This window comes from Uloborus diversus, chromosome 9 (genome assembly GCF_026930045.1).
Source record: "Uloborus diversus isolate 005 chromosome 9, Udiv.v.3.1, whole genome shotgun sequence".
Taxonomy (NCBI): Eukaryota; Metazoa; Arthropoda; class Arachnida; order Araneae; family Uloboridae; genus Uloborus; species Uloborus diversus.
This window is the reverse complement of record NC_072739.1, coordinates 80,856,959-80,882,693: the sequence shown is the minus strand read 5'-3', so window position 1 is coordinate 80,882,693 and position 25,735 is coordinate 80,856,959. Positions and strand designations below refer to the sequence as shown.

The window sequence follows — 25,735 nt, the reverse complement described above, 5'->3', positions numbered from 1 at the left end:
AAGTAAGTACAGTATAACCTTTATATAACAATTCTCAAGGGACTGGAGAAAGTTATCGTTAAACCAAGGAGGATATACATTTAATGCAGTCAAATCCTGACCAGTGAAATGTATCATCAAAAAAAAAGAGGAATTCGTTAAATCAAAGCTATACTGTATTAAAAAAATAAGGAGCAAAAAAAAAATTTAAAAACTGAAATTTCAGAACAAGTTCAAGGTAAGAAATAAATAAATACCTTCGTGCAGAGAAGTAAATGGTAATCAACAATATTTCAATGCCCATAAAACATCTCCGTTAACAATCATAAAACATAACGCACATCTACTAATTTTCTGCGTTAAAAAGTTACTGATTACCATTTAAGTTCAAGATATTTTGTTTCAAATGGCTTTTGATAACAGTAAAAACTTTTTCTGTAGATAATCTACTCTAGTTTTGTCTGTTTCAAACCTGACTTCTCCTTGTTCAATTTCACTCCCTAGGTTTTTGTTTGTTGTGGTATAAAAAGCTTACACTCAAGTTTTTATAAAATTTTATTTTATTAGTCTATAAATGCAGCTATGGATTAACATTGTAAAAATGTAATCAAATGCATAATGTGTTTGCTACAAAATAAATAAATAATTAAATAATTTCTTTCTTATAACAACTTTAATAGATCCATAAATTGAACTTAACAAAGTTTTGTCAACTCACAGAAATTATTGAAATGTTGACAAGTTTTAAAAAGGCAACTATTTTACGGAAGTTTAGAAAAAGAAAAATCTGAAAGAGTATGCGTAAGTGTATATTCCACTTAATTCAAACAAATAGCTTTAAAGTGAAAGGTATATGCAAACAATTTCTAAAATGATATACATATTTACAAATTTTCTCAGCCTAGTTCATGAAGTTTATATGTGTTCAATAATAAATAAAATAGTTCAAATTTGTATGACATTAAAAATATATTTTCATTTTTCATTTCTAAAAATAACTCAAAAATATAATAGTATTGATGATAAAATTGCAAGTAAAAGCAATCCTAGAAAAATCTTTTCTCTGTGAAGTGAAATTTTTGTAGTCATATCACAATGATGTAAAACATTATTCAATTTTAATGTTTATACTGTTGCTAGTGTCCTTATTTTTCTTGAGCATACTTATTTGACTTTTGCGGTATGCATTCACATTTTTCTGTTGTGAGGCGAAAGGCAATAAATTGTTTATAGCGCTTGCTACTGGGAAACGTCTTGTATCATCACTTCTGTAATAAAGCAGAATTGTGAACTCAGATAAATAATATCAGGATTTTATTTCATGATCTTTTAAAATATATTTTCAAAAATGACAGAAACAGATTAAAATAAGAAAAATGAAAGGAGAAAATGCACAATATTAACCATGTTTATAAAACAACTTAAAACATAAATTTTCTTGTAGTTGAATCAAAAAATTTAAAATTGAAATAAAAAAGAATGAAAACAACTTTTTTTAAATGATTCAAAGAAACAGGGGTACTTACCCCCCTCCCCCTCCCTTAAGGGCAAGGGTGCACCTTCCTCAATTTTGTGGAGGCTTCCCCAAAAAAGCAAGAGCCCCCCTTCCAGTGAGAAAAATACCTCTCAACCCCCCCTCCCCTAAAAATTTCAATGACAGTCTGTGCCATGACCTTCTCCTAGGTGGACACCCCTGAAAGAAGAACTACTTGCTTAGCAAATGGACTTTTAAATTTAGTTTAGATTCCAGGCTTAGAATGCTTCATATGTAAAATCTTGAGCAAAAAAGAACACTATCCAGTTATTTACATTTATTGAAATCCAAGGTGTTGATGGGCTAAAATTATGCATAGATGGTAAAACCAGATGTCTTTCCTGAGTAAGCCATCAGGAACTCAGCTGAGCTCTTCAAATCCCATGCTAATCTTGAAATCAGGAAAAATTACTACTTTAACAACATTTGCAATACTGCCAACCTGGCAAGCTAAATATTAGTTTAACACAATGTATTTCACAGAGAATGAAAAGGTACTCATGCAATTTTATTAAGAAATAAAACTAATGGAACAACAAAAAATAAATCAATACATAATAGTGGTTCATTTTATCCCCCCCCCCCACACACAAAGAAAATGATGATTTAGACCATTTTTAATGAGCACTATTGAGTTTACTTTTTAAGTTATTTGATATAGCATGAAAATTGGATAAAACTGAGATAATATACAGCAAAAAAAAAAAGGCATTTATACGACATTTGTATTGATGGATTCAAAATTACAGTTCTTGAACAAGTTTTCCTTCAGGCAGAACAATAAATATGCATTTCAAAATGTAGATATTAGCAAAATGGCAACATTCAAAATTATTTTTGAGAGTGACGATTTCATTACATCTTTGTGAAGGTAACCGCATTTGTTAGAATGATTTTTGGGAAGGCATTAAAAAAGGGATCAGCTTGTACATAAAATATTTTTACACCACATATTAGATCGCAAACAGTATATTTCATAAGAAACTAATTTGATGTCATTTGTTTTTAACTAATTTCATCAAATTAGTTAAAAACAATTGATGACATTAATAACTTATTAACATGAAATACATCTCCAGCTCAGTCAATTCCAGCCGAGGACTGCAGTTTCGTGCTTATTAGCACTCATCAGCCCAGCTTAGGAATTGACTGAGCTGGAGGTGGAAATCCTCTTAAGGAAGCGAGTGCCAAACAAACTGGTAGCTAATACAGAATTAGCACTGACCAGATGAGGGACGAAACAATGATTCGGTTCAACTTGAGTATTGAAGGCAAGGCAGGTATATTCAGTAAGTTACTGAATATACTTATTAACATGTTTTTATATCATGAAAACATGTCCCTCTTTTGTCATTAATATGCAATTATGCACAACTGAATTCTCTTTCGTTAATGTTTACTCTTGCAGTAAAGGATTAGCAAAATTAGTTGAACCAAAGTCCAATTAACACAAAAATAACCATTATATTTTAATTATAAATGAAATTTTAAAATATTTTATTATTAATACAGTAGAAATATTTTGTGTAAAGGAGTTATACAATGATTTTATCACAGCAATGATAAATTTTACATGACAAGCATGGAAAAGGAGTGAGTGCGTTTGCATTTCGCTCATTTCATTCAATTTCTTTCAGCATCCAAGTCTTTTTAGAAAAAAGTGGGCAAAATAAGTAACCTTCCTAGCTAGGCCTGGAACCATTTTTTTCGTATTTGCTTTTGAGTGCATGAACTCCCCCCCCTCCCCCCACAACCCAGGAAAATAAAATAAGGGACCAGAGGCTGAGGGAGTATTAACAATTATAGAATTTAATTAGAAACTCACCTTTTGTTGCACAAAGATGTATGATTTTTTTCTATTTCAGCTTGAAGAAATTTCAATGTCAATTCTTGACAAAACTGCTCCTTGCTTTCTTTTACTAGTTTTTCCGTCCCATTGGATCTGGAAAATATATTATTTTAAGAATATTTATACTGCAATTAAAGTTGCATATACATACTTTTAGATTCCAGGTGCAACATCAAAGTCAACGTTTTCAAAACACTGATGTTTTTTGTTCGGTGTTTCTTCAATGTCGATGTTTTATAATTAAACCAAAGTTTTTTAAAATAGAAGGATTATGTTTAGGACAGTTACAGGGTTCGTACTCAGTTTCAGAAATAAAATGAAGGAGTTTTGAAGGAGTAAAATGAGACTTTGAAGGAATACTAATAGACTGTCATTAAATGATATTGCGCATTTTTTCAACATATTTGACCCCCTTCCCCCTGTGTTCAAGTGTCGCACTTCACCTAACTCCTCCTCTTGTCAGATGTCATATTTTTTATAAACATATTGTTACAATAACTGTGTGATATCACTTTTTGTCACCGTATCTCTTCCCCTAGTTAGAATGTCATGAACCCGTCTCCTCCTCAAGGCATGATATTACTTGTGGATGACCCTTTTTATTATATCATAACTGCAGTTTACTAATCAATTATTTTTTTAACAAAATCACTTAATATAGTACACCTGCTTATGTATTTTTAAATATTTAAATAATAATTAGACAATCTGACTTTTTCTGCTGTGGTGGAGGGGAAAACAATAATCATAAAACTTGAAAAAATAGCCAAGCAGCATTTAAGCAGATTTTACTTCACTTATGGTCTTGGTCATGTAATAATATTTTCACTTTCAACTTTTATATTTAACTATGATCAATTCGTAAATCACATCTTTATGAAAAAAATAAACATACAAAATTAATACATTAAAATCGCCCTTATGACGAAGTTAGTTGTCGATCGAAGTATTTTAAATTACTGTCATAGAGGAAGATTATGTAGTCTTGAACTGTAAAAAAGAAGGAGTTTTGAAGGAGTTCAAACCAAAATGAAGGAGTTTGAAGGGCCCTTCAGAAAAATTTCCTAAATGAAGGAGCATTGGAGGAGTTTTGAAGGAGCGTACGAACCCTGCAGTTATGATGAAAATTACATCATTTAAGAAGGATCGCAACATCCATCACACTAGAATAAGTTTTCTGAAACTACATTGCTCAAAAATATGCGAAGAGCAAGCAAAAAAGTGAAGAAACCGTGAATGGCCATAAAATGGAGTAGACACAATGTAACAAAATTCAATGTAGAATAAAATAAGCAAAAACATTTATAGGAACTTTAATTTTTTGAAACAGTGAAAAGTGCAAAAAATGACACTTCTGAGCAACAATTTGGTTTCATGTCAATGATAGTAAAAGAATTTAAAAAAATACTAAGCACTTCATAATGCACACAAAAGGACAAAATAACTTTTCCACGTCACAAAGGACAATTTAAATATTCCTGTAGTTTTCAGTTATTCCAAGAAAATGACACCACAAACGAAGAAAAGTGCAGCTCAAGTCATGTGGAGAATCTTTTATCATTATCTCATAAATTTGGATGTTGAAACATGCATATTTTTCTTTTAGTTTTGAAATGACAAGAACCGCACTTTTCTTCGTTTGTGGGTCATTTTCTTGGAATTTTTTAAAACTGCAGGAATACTTAAACTGTCCTTTCTGCCCCAGAAAAATTATTTTGTCCTTTTGTGTGCAATATTAAAAGTGCTTAATTTTCTTTTAAAAAAATTGTTATTTTATTTCTTTTTAATGAAAATGTATTTTAAAAATAGAATAATGTTACCTCACAAAACTTCACCTTATTTTTTCATATAAATGCTCTGTACTAAAAGGGAAAAAAAAAAACCTATGTAAGTGTCTAAAACTTTAAGCACTTGGCACTAAAAATTAATCCTTGTTCTTTCAAAATGTGCCAGTTACTCGTGATAAAGATCCTAATATGTCTCTTTACTTATCAACCAACTTTACGCATTAACTCTTAACTTAGCCCTGTTATTGATAATTGCCATAGATGAGGATGAAATCGTACGAGAGCAATGATAGGGAATACATTTCATGCTTGCTGCAGAGAAGCCATCATTCAAAATTTTCATTATGATTACTATTAATATTACTGTTGTAAGGCAACGAATATTTGTAACAATGGGTTTTATATTTAATCATTTAATGGGGGAAATTACATGAAATTTGCTGTTTTCCATCCAAACCGAAATAATTTCATTTTACAATTTTATTTTTCAGCTTTAAGTAAATTGTACCTTAAGATTAAGTGAATCATTTAGTGAAATCCTGAAGTCTCTCTAAGTGGGCTAATTGCTGAGGTATAAGCAAAAGCAGGCCTTAGATTTTTCTGTGACAACCATGCCAAGTATAATAAAAGTGCTTACTATCTATAAGATATGCTGCGTTAATAAGTACCCAAACTGCTATGGGTAATAGGCTAGTGGGTAATAAAAACTAACCAGTAAACATTACAATATAAATGTTTTGCTAATATAAATTTTTTAAAAAAATGTTTGCAATTTTTGTGACTAAATCGCTTGAATCTACTATTGTGTAAAACCCCGATTTCCTGCAATGTGGAATTGTGTCACTTTCCTTGCCGAGGTGTGATATATTACTTTTAAAATATTTCGAGGCTATCAAGCTAATCAAGGTTGACATGGATTCTACTAAATGCAAATTTTATCCATTATATTTTCTATTTATAAGAATCAAAGATGGCTAACTAAAGATTTTGTTTAAAAAAAAAACACAAAATTATTCTGAGCTGGCTACATCTGTCAACTCTGCATACAAGGGCTGTTCAGAAAGTTTCGAAACTAAATGTATTCTATATATTCCAGAAAACCCTTAGCGTTGGGGACTGTGCACATCATGCACGCACATATTTCACCTTGTCTCGCAAAAATAGGCTGGTGCGTACACAGCAGGCCGTTCAGTTACACTGACTTCTTTCATGTAGAGTTTGCGTGCGTTCGTCCAAGACAGAAAATGTGTGAAAACACGGAGTGCGAATCTGTATCAATTTTTGTTTTAAGCTAGGTAGAACGGGCACCAAAACCTACCTTAAGAGAGGCTGTTCACAGAAAAGGACCGGAGTTGTGCCGTTCTCTCGCTGGATGCTTCATCATGACTGAGCCTCGGTGCACACCAGAAATCTTGTGCAGCAGTTCCGGACAAAACACGAAACAAACCAAGTAGCACCTCTTCCCTACTCGCCGGACATGTCACCACCAGATTTCTTCCTCTTTCCCAATATCAAGAAAACCTTAAAAGGACACCGGTTTCAGGACATTGAAACCATAAAATAGAATTCGACGCAGCTGCTTCAGTCCATCCCAAAGTCTGAGTTCCAGAAATGTTTTGAGGACTGGAAACATCGTTGGGCCATATGTGTTACTGTCAATGGAGCATATCTTGAAGGAGATTGACTCAAAACCTTTTTTATGTATGTATGTTTTGGCATAATAAATTCAGTCTCGATACTTTCCCAACAGCCCTCGTACAAGTGATTTTGCCGATTATTGGCGGAATTCCGCGAAATTCGAATTCGAAGAATTCTGTTTTTATAGTTAGTCCATTGATATTCCTCCATGTATTGATTGTATTCTTTTCTGTACTAAAAACTAATAAAAATTTTATGAATTTCTCATTTTTACAATCTTGTCTTTTGTAAAATATCCATTTTTGAGATTGCAGATGTTTTCTGGAATCCATTTCAGTATATAAACTCTAGTTAACCTATAAATTTCTATAGAACCCCCAAATAAGGTTATGTATGTAGTAAATATAAAAAGATTTTTACTGTTTTTATTAAATGAATTTATTGTTCTCAAATGGCTCACTCTTTCAGCCATTGAGCCGCATTTTGAGTCATCACGGACCAGGTCCATGAGCCCAAGAATTTTCAAGAAATTGTGCACCAGGACACAAGGAGAAGACTGGAATTGATGTCTTCTCTATCAAGTCCTGTGCTGTATGAAAGATGATCCAGAAATGCCTGCGCTAATTTACATTTAGTACAACTCTCATTAATTTTATGACCTGAGTGAAAAGAAAGGCACTTGATGTGCCCACTTGCATGCCTACTAATTTTGCTTGGACGGCTCTATTCGCCTTCATGGAAAGGCACCACCTGGAGCCTGTCTATTATACCGGGGGGGGGGGGGCTATACCAGGAGTCATCAATAGCTCTTGGTTCAGAGTTTTTGTTTTAGAACTAATTTCTGAGAAAGTCAAATTTCATAAATCTAATGCAACTGAGCTTAAAAGCTTAAGTTGAAAAAGGTTTTTTAATTAACAATAAAATAAGAAAAAAAGATGCTTTTTTTTTCTTCTTTTTTTGCCAATTTATACATTGTTTGATACCTGCATAAAAATTTTCGTTTTTATAAAAGTCGAATATTGACTGCTTTCTGTGGTTGGTTACTGTTATAAAAATTTTACACGAGAACAGAATTAAACATGCAATTATTTAACTTCAAAATGTTCTCTAAAAAACTTACAACTTTACTGCTATGATTTTCTTTCCATCAAGGTACAGTATTCCAATAACACATTGTATATCTTCTGCATTTACCTGAAATAAGGACACTTTTGTTTCTGAAATTGTATAGAATACCAAATGGAAATATCAATTTAGAATATTTACTGTGCAGCAAGCTGCAACCATTCCTCTTGTGTACAGTCGGATTCCGACTTACGAGAGGGGATGCGTTCCAAGGTTCCTTGCGTAAGTCAAAATTTCGCACTGTGGAAAAGTGTTGTGTATATGATTTTTTCCTCTACCCAATCACATTAGACATTTAACCTAAACAGCTTTTAAACTGTTTTTGACCATTTTTTAACTATACATTACTGTTTCTTACATAAAGAGCTGAATTTTTACCGTATTTTTTTAAAAAGCTGCATTATTCAACAAAAAATACTGTTACGATGCACAAAATCAATGATCGATGGGAGAGAGAGAGAGAGACATAAAAATAAAAAACAGTATGGTACGTACAGTATGTAGTAATAATAAAGCACTGCACTATAAGACTACTACACAGTAGATACAATAAGTTACATTTATAACTTAAAAATTTGAAGAAGTTGATTTATGCTTCGCAATCTAATCTTCATTCTAATTTGTTTTTAAATACAGTACCTTCGTATCTACTTTTATAACATTTGCATCTAAAGTAACTGTCAAATAATGTATTTAGACTCCTTGATATTTAATACGCATTTATTTTAGTTGAATTTGGGAACAAGCTTTACGTTACAACATTTATGTCATCTTAAGTCGTTCTGACAATATTTTAAAAACCTTAAGTCACGTTCACTTACAATTATATTAAAAGTAACATTTGATGAAATAATTAAATATGCAAGGCTAAACTATATTACAGTAACAACTCTCTTTCAGGGTCTCTATAATCTACATTACAAGAGCAAATTCCAATTTCATATTGTTTGCAGTTTGCTTTAACACTATTCTGCGAGCTTCATATTAAAACTAAGGTCTGGACTTATATGGATTACTTTTCTTGACTTTTAATTATACATATGAAAGATTTACTCATACCTAATTGTCATGCTACCTTTGACCTACTTTCTAGTTCAAGCATGCCATTTACATTTCTTAATTTGTCTTAAACTTTTGCTTTTCTTCTTCAAACTTCAGATAAAACAGTGTGCCTCGGTGCCACATTATTTCATCACCTTTCATATTTAGAATAAATAAATAAAAAATGAGGAGTGGTTATCAATACAAACTAATAAAGCTATTTTTTATAGTGGGGTGTGAGATTTTGTGCATTCAGTGATGCTGAAAGGATGAAAGTACATTCAAGAATTCAATGTTTAGTAGTCAATAGCCATTTCGCGTAAGTCGAATCGAATTGTAACAGGAGTCGACTGTATAAGTTAATATGTCAAAACTACTTTCTGTTACAAAGCTTAAGGTTTCACTGCAGCCAAGATAAAACATTATCGGTGAGTAGTTCCAAAACAATTAAAGCACACGGACAGTTTTTAAAAAATTTAATTTCAGATCATTTCTTAAATGCATTTACATTCAATCAGGGCCGCTCCGTCCCTATGTGCAGGGTCGTGCAGCACACGACAGCGCCAGAGTAAAAAAGGTGCCAAGCTCCACCGATTAAAAATGCTCTAAAAGGGAAAATCTGCAGCCAGAATAATAAATGAATTGTTCATAAAATCTAAATAATGATGAAGAAAATATACTTCTCACTGAAACAAGTAATCTCTCTCGCTACCTATCTAATAATAAAAGAAAAAAATATATTGCCTTGTTGTGTCTAAACATACCATTCGAAATCGCGATCTTTTACACCGAAAACACATGATACTATTTAATGCATACATTAGCATTTTTCTTCATAATCTGGAGCTATGATGCTTATTTTGGTACGTATCAAGTATACAAGGTTGAGAATACATGCACAAGAATTTTGCTATTATCCATTTCAGTTCTTGAGGTGAATATAAGGCATAGCAGATCCGAAGGGCGAACTGAATAAAAGATAGTTTTAAGAAAATCGCTTTTGAAACTATTTTGGTAATGGCGAACTCAACAAAAGTGTCATGGGACATGGAAATGTGACGAACGAAGGGTGAACTCAACATGGAAAAATATGGTACCTGCTCCGGGTCTAGATTCTAATGGTTAAAAAAAACACACACCCATACAATGTTGAATTTGCCCTTTGTATCCGCAGCGCCTCATATGTTGTATTATAATTTGTGCAATAAGTCTTTTTGTGACTTTTAACTATTTTTCGTGGTGGCTCGACTGCTTTTGTTATAATCTTTAAAAACATATGGTAAGCACATTTGTATATTATGCGTAATATTTATATTTTGTAGACAATTAAATTCAGTTAACTTTTTTAGCTCCACAAAGTAATGATTTGACCGCAGTTACTAGATCCCTGCCCCCCCTCCCTGTGCTATTTTCTTTAACTATTTGTGTATTAAATTTCAAAAAAAACTTTGGGCAATGTGTTTGTTTTAGATATTAAATTCCAATACCTTTTTAACTATTTGAATTTCAAAATTATTCCTTTTACTGGAAAGAATTTCAGTTTGAGATTTTAAGGTGAAATATCCTCTACATTATTTTACTTCAATTTATGAACATAATTTTATGTTTTGAGAGGCATAAAAGTTTGAGTAATTATTGATCATTTGGAACGGTGTTAATTTTTATACTTAAAATATTTTCTTTTTAGAGAACATTAGCATATTAGAGGAGCTACTGAACTCGAAGTAACGTCGTCGAGATAAGAAATAAAAACGTTCAATGCTTTGCAAAAATAAATATTTATACATTGTTATGTTTTTTTAATAGAATAAATTCAAAACGGAACTTTTTGCATATTAGTTTTATCTACAAAACCTCACTCCCTTGTCACTGTATAAAGGTGCTCAAAGGATATTTGCACGATGGCACCAATCAGGCTTGGCATGGGCCTGCATTCGATCATATCAGAAGTAATTCGTAGTGTAGAATTTTTGAAAAAATTTTTAAATTTTTTTCCTCTTTTATGTTAAAATTTTAGTTTATAAACTAAAATAACAGCTTGCTTTATCTTGTCTAGTGGATAGAAATAAAAAGAAAGTGATATAGATGCTTTTCGTATGATACTTTTTATTTGATTACGACAATCAGTAAGTCCAGACTCTGTTTCAAAACTATGTTTAAGGGAATCCTGCACATTGCAAGATTTTATTTGTAGTTTAATTTTCATTCTTCAACACTTCTTACTCCCAATAATAGACTTTTAACATAATCAAACAATACATAGCCTTGTATATAATTTCAAAATATGACCCCATATTTAAATATCATCAGTATTCACCCTTTGATAAATATGCACCATTTCTGTAGATTTTTTTTTCTCTTGTTCCTTTTTCTTCTTGATAATTCTTTCTTTTCTTTCCTTTTTCTTCTAAGTTTCTTTTTGGCCCCCTGTAAAGCAAACACGTCTTTATGCTCGGGTTTCAAATAATTGTCAATATACTGAAACATGGTTATAAATGTAAGTTGAATTTTAGACTGCTATATAAGAGTCAACAATAGGCACTGACAAGGAGAAACAGTTGCTCCTTTTAAAGTAGAAAGACCTCTCCCCCCCCCCACAGGTGATGGTGAAACCACTTCAAATGCAACAAAATAACCCCAGAATTAGAGCCCCCCCCCCCCCCCCCCGTCTTTCCAAATACCTGTTAGCCCTCTAAGAATTTCCTTTTTTCCAGATGTTTCAAAAAAGCAAAAAAACCTTTAAATACAAATCAATCATTGTCTACTGACCTGGTTATCCAAAATTCTGGCATATTTCAATTATGACATTTTAAAAACTTCCAGTATGATTTTTTTTTTTTTTTTGAAACTTCATAGGAAAAAAAAGCAAAGTACAGTAAAAAGCATCATTTATCCGTCTCTCGATTATGCATCATCTTCATAAAATCTTGATTCATTCTTATTACTTTTAATGCAAAATATTAGTTATACACTGTTTTTCCCTTAATAAAGTTCAATTTTTTTTCCCTTGACTATCTCCTCTAGTTTTAATAGAGAAGGGAAATCTCTCAGTAATGGACAAACACACCACCTTCCTTTAATGGCACTATGAACTGTATTGATAAACTTAAATCTTATTTTGTTCAAAAGACAAGTGAAAAAACTTTTTATTAACTCAATTCGTTATGAGATAACCAGTGCTAAAAGGGGATTTTTTTTAAACTGAATGTCTGTAAGTATATAGATATAGGTATGTAACCTCATATTGTAATTACATTAGTGTAGGTGCCCAGACCGAGGTGCCCTAACAACAGACTGCCTTGAGATAGCTGGAGCAGCCGGCGCCACTGGGAATCAACATATACCACGAGTCTGTGCGACGAGCGGGGAAGAGCCAAGAGAACAAGAATGAATGGACGCGCTGGAAAGCCGCCCGAATAGTTTTCGCTGTGAAATGCCGCCGTGATTGATAATGTAGAATTGATCTTTGATTTCATAATTGTAAATAGCTGTTGTATATAGGTTCTAGTATTAATTAAAATTTCCTTATGAGTGCTAATTGGAATCATTCGTTGAGTGACAGGGTCTTTAGTGTCAAGATCAGAACCCATCGGATCCCACATTAGTATTAGAGCTGAACATTGAAAACAATTACTCAGGATATACAATGAAGGTATGATTTATTTCACTTTTGTACCCATTCTGTTTCAAAATTCAATTTTTACTTTAGTACATTAATTTTTGCTAGCTGCAAAAAGTTTTTTAATAAGAACCTTAAAACTGCAATGTTTGAAAAAAATTGCATTTACCTGGGTTAAACTTGTAATTGTGGTAGCGTTTCAATTATATGTGGTTTCACTCCAGTCCCTTGGACAATGCATAAAACCAGAGTGCCCACCTAGATGGGGAAAGGGTCATGGTACATACTATGCCATTGAAATTTTTAGGGGTATTTCTCTCTTTTTAGGTGGAGGGGGTTTGCTCTTGGAAGGGGTCTTTGTGGTATGAGGGGGGGGGGACTTGCTCTAGGGAGGGACAGCATTTCTTCAAGATCTTTAATTTGTCTTCATGCATGTACTTTTAGTTCAACTAATGTTCTAATAATATATCATGAACCTCACTTTTTTCATACTGCACCTACTTTTTAGTTAAAAATGATACATGTTATTGTTTACAATTCATTCTATGTATTTAAAGGCCTCCCTTCATGGGCATCCATATAGGGGGGCAAGTGTGGGCTCATTCCCCCTCAACCCTTTAAAATTAGAACTTTCTTGCTTTTAGTATGTTTTTCTTTGCAAAAAATGTAAAAACATTTCTTCTCCAGCCATTAATGAATAAGTAATTAAAAATGTCAAATTTTAATAACTCGAATCTGTACTAAAATTGGTGAAAATATCCTGCTAAACCATGGGGGAAATACCTGAGCCCGCCCCCTTAAAATTTTGCATATGGGCGCCCATGCCTCCCTTCATCCCTTAGAGCTCTTCGTTTGCCCAGTGTTTCTTTTTTATGGCTTTATGCAATATAAAATGAAAAATTATTGCAGATATTAACTGTAGAAACACTATTTTTCAGAATGTCAATTCGAATAACTGTTAACATTATTTTATTCTTGCCAGCTTGAACTGTAGTATGTATGAAAGGGCAGATCTAGCCTCTGGTTTTTAATTTTGAAAAAGGGAGAGGGGTCATAAGTGTTATTTTTGGGCTTTAAAGGGTCTGGGGCGAAGTTTTCAAAATATAAGCTCAAAAAATGTAGCTTTAGTCTATCTTTGGTCACTAAAGGGGGTCATGTCCCTTCCTCTTTTCTCTGGAACAGTGTCTGATTTATTTGTATGCAAAAAAAAGCAATATTTTTGAGTTTTGATAGTTTACCTCTGGACAGGGGTGTCCAAATAGGAGGGTCATAGTACCATTGAAATTTTTAGCTGTGTGGGTTTAGGGATGTTTTTTGCTTTTTGAGGGGAGGAGCTCTTGGGGGATTTTCTTGGAATTTGGAGGGGGTGCGCCATTGCCCTTGAGGGGGATGTGCACCCCAGCCTCTGACATAGAATATTGTTACATTTGTTAGCTTAAATCGTCTCCATTTGAAAAAGGAATAATACTGATCACAATCTGGGAGGTTACCATACATTTTGCCCTCAGTTCACATCAATGATACATATTTCATTCAAATTAAATGTGTTTCAAAAAAATTCCAGTATAGGTCCAATATTTTCTGCATGAAAAAAAAGTTTGTAGTTTATTTCCAGTATCAGTGAACGTCCTGTAAATTCTTTTGAGAAGAATGGAATGAAATAAATATTTAATCAGTACTTTTTTATACTTAGTACAGTAAAACCCTTCCTAACAGACTCCATTCTTATGCAGACAATTTTTAAGTCCCCGATTCCTAGGCAAATAACATTATTAAACCCCTATCCTGCGGATGAAAAAATTGTCCCCTTAGTGCCCGCATTTGAGGGGTTTTACTGTAATAACTTATTTTTACTAGGACAGTTTTAACATGCATGAGCAGCTTACTGCTTGAATAATTGTGAGTCTGACCTTTTAGATTGTGTGCTACTTCCTTCCTCTTGAGCTTCTTCACTTTGCCTCTAGAGAAAAGAAATTAAGTTCTTTAATATTTCAGAATTACTTATAGATAATTAACATAGCTAAAATTTTACTGTTCTTTAGCTTTTTTTATTTGTTATATGTTGTTCATGGTAATATTTCTAAATGAAAAGTAGCTTTTAAATCATTTTTTTATTTATCAGAAAAGCCATTCTCAGAAGCATCTTGGCTATTGTAAGCTTTTCAGGCACAATTTATAAAAGACTAATTTTATCTCTATGCTAATAGTTACCTGAAGTGAATAAAATGTAATCTGACAATTTGGGTCCGTTTACGGACCCTTCACAAAATTCTAATCAAAAAGGACCCTTCACAAAATTCTAATCAAAACAGACCCTTCACAAAATCTCACCAAAACGGACCCTGCAACAAAATTTTAACCAAAACAGATTCTTCACAAAATTCCAATTGATCAAATCGGACCTTTCACGAGCTCATTTATAGATTAAGCAGTACTCAAAAAGAAATGCAAATATAAATAAGTACATTATTTTTGATTTACATTTTGAAATTTCAGAAAAAAGATTTGATTTTTCACAAAAGTGTTTAAGAGTTCACAAAAATAGAACCCAGTGAAAAATCCAGGATAGACCCCTGCTTACATTTAGTAGTAACTCCTGAAAATTGTTTAATGATGAGCTACAGCATTTTAAATGATGACCACGACAATGCAGTGTCTTTTGAAACTCCTAAAGCCTGGAGTCCTCAGACATCTCTTTTATATAATTTAGAGAAATTCACATGTGAGAAAGAAAATGACTTGAAAAATAATGTTTATTTGCATCATCTTTTAATTTTAAATTATGTGATTTTTTCCAGGGTTCACCATGGTTAAAAGTTGGAAAAGAGTCCTGAGCATAAGCGCATATATGTGCAATTTTAGGGGGGGGGGGGGAGCTAGTGAAATGTTTCAAAGCTTTAATGCAAAGAAAGAAAAAAAAACATTTTACTTTCTTCTTCTGTTTACAAAGAGATTCGTGAAAATTTTCAGTTTTAAAATTCGACAGCCTTTTAACCGTGTTAACGGATTCACATCTGTTTTCTTCAGAAGACAATTAGAAAGGAAATGTTATCTAAAATAACAATATTATTAATTCTAAAAGCAAAACCAATGCAGTTTCAAATTAGAAAAAAAAATTAAAGAAGGTTTTAATAACGATCATTCATTAATGGCTTATGTTGAAATATTTTAAATGATGTTTGTGCTCAAACTTTATTAAAAAAATTGGCGCTACCTATGTCTAGAGGAGGCTCGAGCCCTCCTCCCTCCCCTTATGGGCGCTCAAGATTAGAAACGTACCGAGTACTCGGTACTCGGCCAAATTTTGATCAGATACTCAACCAATACCGAGTAGTTGTAAAAAACGGAATATTGTTAAGGCAAATTTTAGAATTAATAAAGGATTGCAACCATATAATATACTACAATCATTTATATTTACAATACTACAATATACTACAATCATTCAAATTTACAAGTCAAATTTAAATTTTGAGAATAATGAAGCTTATTATGCTTCAATGGAGTAAATCTTTTTAATATCGGCTAAGTTAATAAAACTTATTTACCAAAAATGGAGCGGCGTAAAAAGTATGAAATTTTTATATTATTATGTTTGTCGGACTAGAACCAGGGGCATGGACAGGGGGGAGAAGGGGACACCTGTTGGCCCGAGCCTGAAGAGGGTCCAATATTTTTTTAACTAGGCATGAAATATAGAGGTAAACAATATGGAAGGGGACCCGGAAAAGTTTGCGGTGTCAGCTTTTCTAATCAAAAGAACTGAACTGAACTCGAATTTTGTTTAACTGCAACTGTACTCGCATGTATTTGTTTTACTCGCGGATTCTCTGTTCTCCCAATACTCGTGGAGAGAATTCAAATCTTATAGTCTTTCCTTAAAATGTATAAGTGAAGTGCATATATATCTCAATTTTCGTAATAAAATGACAAAAAGAATCATCTGTATTCTTGTCATAGCTTACACTTTAAACAGGTACTTGACTTCATCAAAACATCAGTACCTGTGGTGGTGACCCGTCGATTTCGAAACTAAAGGTAAAACCTCTTAATATCGCTATTTTATACTTCAATTGTCAGTTAGTGAGCTTAAATTTTGCTGCCGCCATGACAGACGCTCCGGAACAACAGACAGCTGAAACTCCAACGCTGGTGCAAGTAAATCGAGTAGGATTAAAACTTCCTCCCTTCTGGAATTTATATCGTATACTTTGGTTTAAAAATATTGAATCGCAATTTATTGTTTCTGGAATAACTCAAGATGAAACGAAATATTACAATGTAATAGCGGCTCTTCGGACATTTTGAATTATGTTAGTGATATCGTAATAATGCCGCCTGAGAACAACAAATACGAAACTTTGAAATCGCGCCTTATATCTGATTTTTCCGACTCCAAGCAAAAGAGAATTAAAGCGGTCCTTTCTGAATCAATTTTGGGGGATGACAAACCCTCACATTTGCTATGGAAAATGAAACAATTGGCAGGACAAACACTTGGCGATGAATTTCTCAAAACGCTTTGGCTACAACGCCTACCTAGTCAAGTTCAAGCTATTCTTTCCGTATCTGAAGACAATTTGGATAAATTAGCTTTAATGGCCAATAAATTACATGAGACTGCAAGCGCAAATGTAGATGAAGTAAAATACTCAAACACGGCAATTTCTGATGTTACTGAATTGAAACTGCAAATTGCAGAACTTAGTAAACAAGTTGAATGCCTCTTGCGAAGTCGCGCCAAGGATACTTCGAATAGACATTTTTCTCGTCGCCCATGTTCGAATTCGGGTAAAAACAAGAAAACTTATGATCAGTGTTGGTATCACTGGAAGTTTGGAAATGATGCAAAGCATTGCAAATCCCCTTGTCGTTTTAAAAAGTCGGAAAACTAAATAAGAAATCACATAATTTGGCGCAGTGTGACTTCATGCCAAATAATAAGAGTCCCCTTTTCGTACAAGATCCAGTTTCAAAACTGACCTATCTTGTCGACAGTGGAAGTGACGTATGCGTACTGCCTTTTCAGAAGAAAAAATGCAATTCTGATAGTACAAATTTTACTTTATTTTCTGCTAATGGCTCCACAATTAAAACGTATGGAATTAAAATGGTTACATTGAGTTTAAACTTGCGTCGAAAATTTCAGTGGCCGTTTATTCTGGCAGAGTTAAGCAAGCCTATCATTGGCGTGGATTTTTTAAAGCATTACAGATTACTGATTGATTTGAAACATGGATGCCTTAAGGATCCACTCACTAATTTAATCAGCAGCGGGAAACAATCACTTGATAACACTCCACAAATAACCTTGATAGCAAGCGACTCATCTTACTAGGATATTTTAAACAAATATAGCGACGTATTTCAGCCATACCCTAAGATGAAAGAAATTAAGCATAATACAGTGCATCGCATTTTGACTCGGGGACAACCGGTTTTTGCGCGACCTCGTCGGTTGCACCCGGCAAAGCTGGCAGCAGCCAAAAAAGAATTTGAATATATGATTGAACATGGAATATGCAGGCCTAGTACCTCAAACTGGTCGAGCCCTTTGCATATGGTGCCTAAAGATGATGGTAAGGATTTTCGACCTACCAGCGACTACAGAGCTCTAAACCATATTACAAATACAAATACAAAAGTGACGACCAGCAACAGGCTCTGGGCCCAGCTAGACTGGTCCTAGTCAATTTACAATCCCCAGTGAAGATCAATGGCCCTCTTAAAACTGTCTACTCCTTTGCTCATTACCACCTCTTCCGGTAAGCTGTTCCAAGGTTCCACTACCCTGCTAAAATAATAATTTTTCCTAATATCCATGTTAGCCTGAGATTTAAATAGCTTAAAACAATGACCCCTTGTCCTGTTTTCAGTGCTAAACTTTAACCCCGTAACATCTTTCGTTTTAATAAATTTAAACAGCTGAATCATGTCCCCTCGGTCTCTTCTTTGCTCAAGACTGTACATTTTTAGCCTTCTAAGCCTGGAATCATAATCTAAGTGGGAAAGTCCACTTATTAGCCTTGTAGCCCGCCTTTGAACCCTTTCCAATACATTGTCTTTCTTAAGATAAGGAGACCAAAACTGAACAGCATACTCCAAATGGGGTCTTACCAAACTTCTATATAAGTATCTCTATCTGGTATTACAATACCAGATAGATATCCTTTGCCTCATTTACAGGATTTTTCAAGTCAATTGCATGGTAAAGTTATTTTTTCTAAAGTAGACTTAGTTCAGGCATACCACCAAATTCCGGACCATCCTGACGATGTCCCAAAAACCGCAATAACCACTCCTTTTGAGTTGTTCGAATTCCTCTACATCCCTTTCGGGTTATCTAAAGCTGCTCAAATATTTCAAAGATTTATTGATGAAGTTTTACGAGGTTTGGACTTTACCTTTGCCTATTTAGATGACATCTTAATCGCAAGTCATTCTGAAGAAGAGCACAAGACGCATCTTGAGTTGGTTCTAAAACGACTCTCAGACTATGGCATTCGCATTAATTTGAACAAATGTGTCTTAGGTGTTTCCGAGTTATCTTTCCAAGGCATAGGCGGATTTAGGACTGAGTTCCTGGGGAGGCAGGATTTTTTTTTTGGAGCAACATTTTTAATTGCCCTCCCCCCTCTCCCATTTTTTGTCTGTTTTCTGTGATGCATAAGGCCATTCTTTACTTTTTATGTGTCGTTTTCATTACTGTGTGTAATCATGCTGTCCTTTTTGAATTGACCTTAAAAGAGAGGGGGCTGGTATTAAGAGAGTGACGTAGGGCTCCCTTTTAAGTAGGATATAGAATATCTCTAATGTAGGGGGCCCGGGGGTTACTCCCTCGGAGGAAATTACATAAAATGGACATAAAATGCTGCATTTTGAAGTCTGATAAGGTTTTTTTTAAAGTTTTGCGCTTTAAAAGTGCTTTATGATGCAAGTTAAGACTTTAAAAGAAATGGTGCACAGATTTAGAGAATAGGTATCAAAAGAGTACATACCACCCATTGGAACAATTCTTAATTTATACACTTGATAAGAAATAAAATTGAAGCACACTTTGCTAAGGAGTTTCAAAGACTTGTCGAATTATTTTCAAGGTTTGGTTGGTTAGATTGGTTTTTTGTTTCATTGTTACATACATTCATTAAGTATGGTGTTAACTGTTACATTTGATAGTATTTTGCTGTACAAAAACCTTTTAGCTATGTACTTCTTTTGCAATAGCATACATTTCAAATCAACCAATTTCATTTGAACGTGTGAATCCAGTAGGTTCTTCAAAATCTTTCGTCTGTAACAACCCAAAACATCTAGTTTTTGAAATCACACAAATTGAAAAACATTCTGAAAAGAGGGAAAACAAATCGTAACGAGTAGATCGAGTCAATTATTATAAGTGTTGCAGCAGAATGCATAGCTCGTTTAGCCTATATTTTCATTCATATACTTGCCCAAATGGTTTTCAGTCCAAAATAGTGAATGTAGACACATTTTCAGTACCCTAGTGACAGCTGTACTATTTGTATTTAATGTTCGGTTTTTTCTTTTTCTTTTCTCCCTTCAGAAAAGTTTTTTTGTTGTAAGATTTTGGAAGATAAGTTGTTACTATATAAACTCCTCCCAAAACTGGGGGACATTGCCCCCTTTCCCCCCCCCCCCTATAAATCCACCCATGCTCTTCTGAACTATTCAAAAACGAAAAAATGCTGATTTTTTTTCTTAATTTTTGGAAGATGTGTTGCTACTACATAAACTCCTCCCAAAACTGAGGGGCATTGCCCCCTTTGCCCCCCCCCCCTATAAAGCCACCCATGCTCTTCTGAACTATTCGAAAACGAAAAAATGATTTTTTTTTTTTAAAGTTTTGGAAGATATGTTGTTACTACATAAAGTCCTCCCAAAACTGGAGGGGCATTGCCCCCCTCTGCACCCCCATAAATCCGCCCATGTTCCTAGGATATTTAGTAAATCAAAAATGTATCAAACCACTACCGGAACATGTTGAATCTATTTTAAAATATCCATTGCCTACAACTGTGAAAGAACTCCAGCGTTTCCTCGGTTTGTTGAATTACTATCGCAGAAATGTTAAACATGCTGCCCATATTTAAGCGCCCCTCAATGAATTGCTAAAAGGCAAAAAGGGTAAAAAGAAGTGTAATTTGGAATGGACTGAAGACCAAAAGTCAGCATTCGAAGCTTGTAAAACACACCTAGCTCAGGCCACAGTTTTAGCTCATCCTGACCCTGAAGCTTATTTAACGCTTTTTACAGATGCTAGTGATACAACAGTTGGAGCTTCGCTAAATCAAGTAAAGAAACTTGACAGTGTACAAAGTATTGAACCTCTTGCATTTTTCTCATCAAAGTTGTTTCCACCACAACGAAAATGGTCTACTTACGATCGTCAATTTACGCTGCCATTAAACAGTTCAAGCACATGCTCGAAGGCCGTTTGTTCACTGTTTTTACAGACCATCGTCCTCTTCGATTCGCTTTTCAACAAAAGTTGGATAAATGCTCACCGAGACAGCTACGACATTTAGATTATATTGGCCAATTTACTACCGATATTCAATTTGTAAAAGGTTCCGACAATATACCTGCTGACGTTTTGTCAAGAATTGAGGCATTAGAGCTTCTGACTATTTTGGATTCCACAGCTGTGGCTGAAGCCCAAAGCACCGATACCGAGCTGCAGGACTTATTGAAATCAGACACAACCTTGAAATTTCAAAAAATGCTACTGCCTGGAACCAAAGTAGAACTTCTTTGTGACACTTCTACAAGAAATGTTCGTCCATACCTTCCCTTGGAATTTCGTAAAGTAGCTTTTGACATGCTCCATAATCTAGCTCATACTGGGGTCAAAGCTACAGTCAAACTGTTAACATCTCGTTTTGTGTGGCCCGCAATAAAAAAAGATGTCACCATTTGGACACGGACTTGTATCCCATGCCAAAGGGCTAAAGTATATCGCCATACAAACGGTCCAGTGCTTAACATTAAAGTTCCGGACAAGCGTTTCGAACAACATCATTACCAGAACTTGACCAAAGACTCCGACTTGTTTCCTGAGAGTTGCAGCGAGTCACCAATGGAACAAACCCCGAATGAGAAAGTGGACCCTTGTGAGGTTAAATGCACTCGTGCTGGGAGACAAGTCCGCTTCCCTGCACGTGTCAGAACCTAACGTTCCACTAGGAGGGGGGTACTGCGGTGTCAGCTTTTCTAATCAAAAGAACTGAGCTGAACTGAACTCGAATTTTGTTTAACTGCAACTATACTCGCATGTATTTGTTTTACTCGCGCGTTCTCTGTTCTCCCAATACTCGCGGAGAGAATTAAAATCTTATAGTCTTTCCTTAAAATGTATAAGTGAAGTGTATATATATCTCAATTTTCGTAATAAAATGACAAAAAGAATCATCTGTGTTCTTGTCACAGCTTACACTCTAAGCAGGTACTTGACTTCATCGAAACATCAGTACCTGTAAGTCATTTGTGACGGGCCGCAAAATTTCTGTGCACACCCCCCGACTAGAACTAAAATAGATTAATGTAATTTGTTTTATTCCAACTTGATTAATCATACTTACTATTTATTTGTTTATTTTTAATTTTGAAAATTACCTTTTTATAAAATTTTTGACACAAACAAAATCTTTTACATTATGCATAATTAAATTTCAGCTGGAATTTTGTTTTAAAAACTATCATATGGACATGGAGGTCTATACTACTATTCCAATAAGTTTGAAATTCATCACGTGTGTGTCGGTAGTTCTTAAAACATAATTGGAACTTGGTACTCGGCCGAGTACTCGGTACTTTTCCAAAGTGCTACTCGGTATGTCTCTACTCAAGATCCTAAGCAAAGCATATGCTTAATTTGCTTTAATGTGGTTGCAGTTCCCACAATAGTCTGCATGTGTTTATGTATAACTTTTACCTGTTATTTTCATTCAGTTCATTGTTTATGAAATTTATAATGTATTTAAGCAACTATTTATTTGCTTGAACTATGGTGCTTGTCCACAGATCTATTTGAAAAATGGATACCTATGCCAGATACGTTACCGGCTTGTTGCTTTGCTAGGCCACAGGTTACTCACTTCTTGTTCATAATGGAATATTAAATAATAGAACATTTGATTTTCATGTTATAGCATTATCATTTAGCTTTTGCAGTAATAAATATATACACTACCTTTGAGGAATTCCTTTTTCGTATCCTTTCCGACCTTCTTCGTTGATCCTTTTTCTTAAAAGTAAGTAAAATATTTATATTAATAATTCAGTTTTTAGTGTTTAATGCATTTTTAGTGAAACACAATTCCAGAAATAAACATATCCTATAATATTTAAGCCCTTTTTATGCATCATTTTTCTATAATAAAACTGTAGAAGAATTGGGGAAATGGAACCAGGGGTTTAAAAAAAACATGTCTTCGACAAAAGTGTTCACACAACTGCTGAATGTTTATATGCAATGTTTATATGCAAAACACATATAAAAAGGCTGCAGTTTTATTTTCACAAACACCAATTTAGATATTCTTGTGGAAAATATGTTTTTCTGGAAAAATTGCATTTTATGAGTCATGGAAAGTTACAGGCAGAAGTCATGAATTACAAAACTTTACCCAGAAATTTTTTTTGATCTATGTGCAGAGAAAATGAATGGGCGCATAATTTATTTACCCTTTTACGGATGGGGGGGGGGGACATGTTTTTAAAAAAGTATTCTAGGTAGAAAGGTAGTGGATATACATATACACAATAATTTACAATACATGAAAGATTATGCACAGAATTCAATAAATCCGTGGAGACTAAAAGCAGTTAATATTTCTAAAAACTGTGGGAAGTTTTGGCTGGTACCTTCAAATTTTTTTATGGCTCCTAAGATTTTATAATTTTTGCCAAACCCTGGTTATGCATATTCAAACTAAAATTCAAAATATGAAGTCCAAAATTCTAAATTATCTTCTAGTACTCTAACATTGAATTCATACAAGTAAACTTAAAACTGCAAGTGTAAGTTGCAGAATAAAATGTTTCATTATAGCATTTTTTAATGTAGAAAAGTAGTTTAAATTGGAAAACTTACCTGCATGTCACTAGAAGCAACTGGTGGCACCTCTGGCTGTACGTGGTTATCATTCATTATCATCATCATTTCGTTTTCAAACAGTTCTGGCTCCTCAACACTGATCTCTTCTTTGATCTGAAATGACAACAAGAGTTAAACTAATAATTCTAAATTAACTTCTAGTACTTTAGTTACTGTTCATTTTTAATTTTTCCTTCAAATATGTATTGATAATTCGTATTAAGTGATGTAATGATATTTCAAATTTTATTTCCATCAAAGAAGGGCTAAGAGTATTAGAATAGCCATCATGTTGCTCGCTTTGCAAGCTTTTCTCCTATGGCGTCCTACTTGACTTAATGGGTCAACTTCCTCGTTTGTTTCTTTTTATCAATAGTATTTTATTTTGTTCAATCAAATACATAGTTTTAAGGGAATTTTGCCTATATGCAGCATGAAGATGGTCAAACTTATTTCTCATTGAATTGATCTAACCAAAAGAGCTGTAAACTGAAAGTTTGGGAATTTTAATGACATTTCTTTTTTATAAAAAATACCTTAGGTATTACAACTTTTTTATGTGATCAGAAATCTTTCGTTACATGTGTAGGTTTACTGGGGAGGTTTGAGCCGCTTTTTGCAAATACATTTTTCTTTTCTTTTTTTTCTGATCGCTAGAAATTTTCCAAATTGACATTATTTGTTTTCATATGATGTCTAGCAACGTTTTGTATTATTTTTCGTTTAATATATGTAATAATTTTTATTAGTATTTTTTCTCCACTTAAACCTCCCCACTTGAGGGAGGTCAAAGACACATCACTTATCATACTCCCTGATTCTACTTCAAAATGGCTAGAAAATAAGAAACAACTTTTGATTTTACGTGATACCATGCTACCGTACGATGCTCATCCAGGTGCGGATACAATGGGAGGGTCATGAGCCCCCATAAACCGTTGATAATATTATCCATCCACATTGTGTTCAAATACTTTATAAACAAAATGTAAACGATTGTAGTTTTTTTTTTTTTTGCTGCTTTTTATTGATATCCAAGCCAAGGGCGCCCATATGCGAAATTGTAGTGGGGGGGGGGGGCTCAGATATTTTCCCCATGGTTTAGCGGGATGTTTTCCCCATGGAAACCAATTTCAGGAAAGATTAAAAGTCATTAAAATTTGACATCTTTAAAAACTTATTCATTAATGGCTGAAAATGAAATGTTTTTACATTTTTGCAAAGAAAAAAGCACTAAAAGCAAGTAAGTTCTAATTTGTAAGGGGGGGGGCTCGAGCCACCCCTTGCCCCCCTATGTGGGCTCCCTTGATCCAAGCAGTTTCAGAAATTTTTCGAACCCCAAACTTTAGGTTCGTTTCCAGCAAGGGGGGGGGGGCATAATCCTCCTAAAATGGCAGTGTGTATCGGCCCCTATGTTCATCAGTTAAATAAATGTTGCAGTATGAAAAAAACATCGGGGGATCAAACCTCTCTAGTTTCCCCGACATTGCCAAAGGTTGGGTTTTCAATACAGATCTTGGGATGTTGTTTTTTTTTTTTTTTTTTTTTTTTTGAAATGCTTGAACTTTGGGCTTTATTTATGAAAAAGATGCATTTTTGATTATTTTAACGACAAAATATATTTTAGACTTATTTTGGGCTTAAAAATTTTGAATGGAAGATTCTTTCATGCACATGCTGTAACTATATGAAAAGATTTCAATGAGAGGAGAAAAAATAACTTCTTTGTCCAGCCCTGGATGTAATTTCTCTCTTAATGTAGTAAATTGTTCCTGCTATATGCGTGCTTGTGCTATTTGTACAGGGTGCGGCAAAAAAAAACCCGGACAAGCAATTTTCCATGTAACTTTTTAAAAAATAAATATATTAACAAAACACAAAAAATAATTATATGAGTAGACCTTTAGCAATCGATAAATTTAATTGGTTTCAAACTGGCCGCAATTTGCAGTGATACAGAGGTGCAACTCCTTTTTGAAATTTTCAGCTAAAGACCGCAAGTCTTTTACCTTAAATCAATCCTGTTCCCTCTAAAGCAATTGGTTTA

The 25,735-nt window shown here is 33.9% G+C and overlaps 2 protein-coding genes across 11 annotated transcripts in view; one reads left to right on the top strand and one right to left on the bottom strand.

The window, feature by feature from the left end:
• Nucleotides 1–22,676, top strand: part of LOC129229310 (uncharacterized) — a 72,311-nt gene extending 49,635 nt beyond the window's left edge. For 6 of the 9 annotated variants that reach the window (XR_008581080.1, XR_008581079.1, XR_008581078.1 and 3 more), the window contains 2 exons: nt 12,213–12,605; nt 22,614–22,676. Coding sequence is in view for 3 of the 9 variants with exons in the window: in XM_054863593.1 (XP_054719568.1) it covers nt 12,213–12,240 (28 nt within the window). In the remaining 6 variants the exon portion in view is untranslated. The remainder of the gene's footprint in view (nt 1–12,212; nt 12,606–22,613) is intronic. The other 3 variants (XR_008581081.1, XR_008581082.1, XM_054863594.1) reach the window with 1 other exon arrangement.
• LOC129229311 (uncharacterized) lies at nt 881–23,758 on the bottom strand. 2 transcript variants are annotated; one of them, XM_054863597.1, is made up of 5 exons: nt 14,483–14,514; nt 11,289–11,380; nt 7,908–7,981; nt 3,339–3,455; nt 881–1,247 (listed from the first exon to the last, which is right to left on the bottom strand). In XM_054863597.1, the coding sequence occupies exons 2-5, from the start codon at nt 11,289–11,291 to the stop codon at nt 1,088–1,090; spliced, it is 354 nt and encodes a 117-aa protein (XP_054719572.1). In that variant the 5' UTR covers nt 11,292–11,380; nt 14,483–14,514; the 3' UTR covers nt 881–1,087. The 2 variants fall into 2 exon arrangements, with proteins under 2 accessions (XP_054719572.1, XP_054719573.1); XM_054863598.1 differs by lacking the exons at nt 881–1,247; nt 3,339–3,455; nt 7,908–7,981 and adding exons at nt 22,783–22,836; nt 23,686–23,758 and having other exon boundaries at nt 10,914–11,380; nt 14,483–14,532.
• Between the last annotated feature and the right edge of the window lie 1,977 nt (nt 23,759–25,735).

Excerpts from the sequence above, each read along its gene's own strand:
- LOC129229311 (XM_054863597.1), bottom strand. Across the intron at positions 3,456-7,907 it reads AAAATCATAGCAGTAAAGTT|ATCCAATGGGACGGAAAAAC; the intron begins GTAAGTTTTTTA and ends TATATTTTCCAG. Across the intron at positions 1,248-3,338 it reads ACATCTTTGTGCAACAAAAG|AAGTGATGATACAAGACGTT; the intron begins GTGAGTTTCTAA and ends GCTTTATTACAG.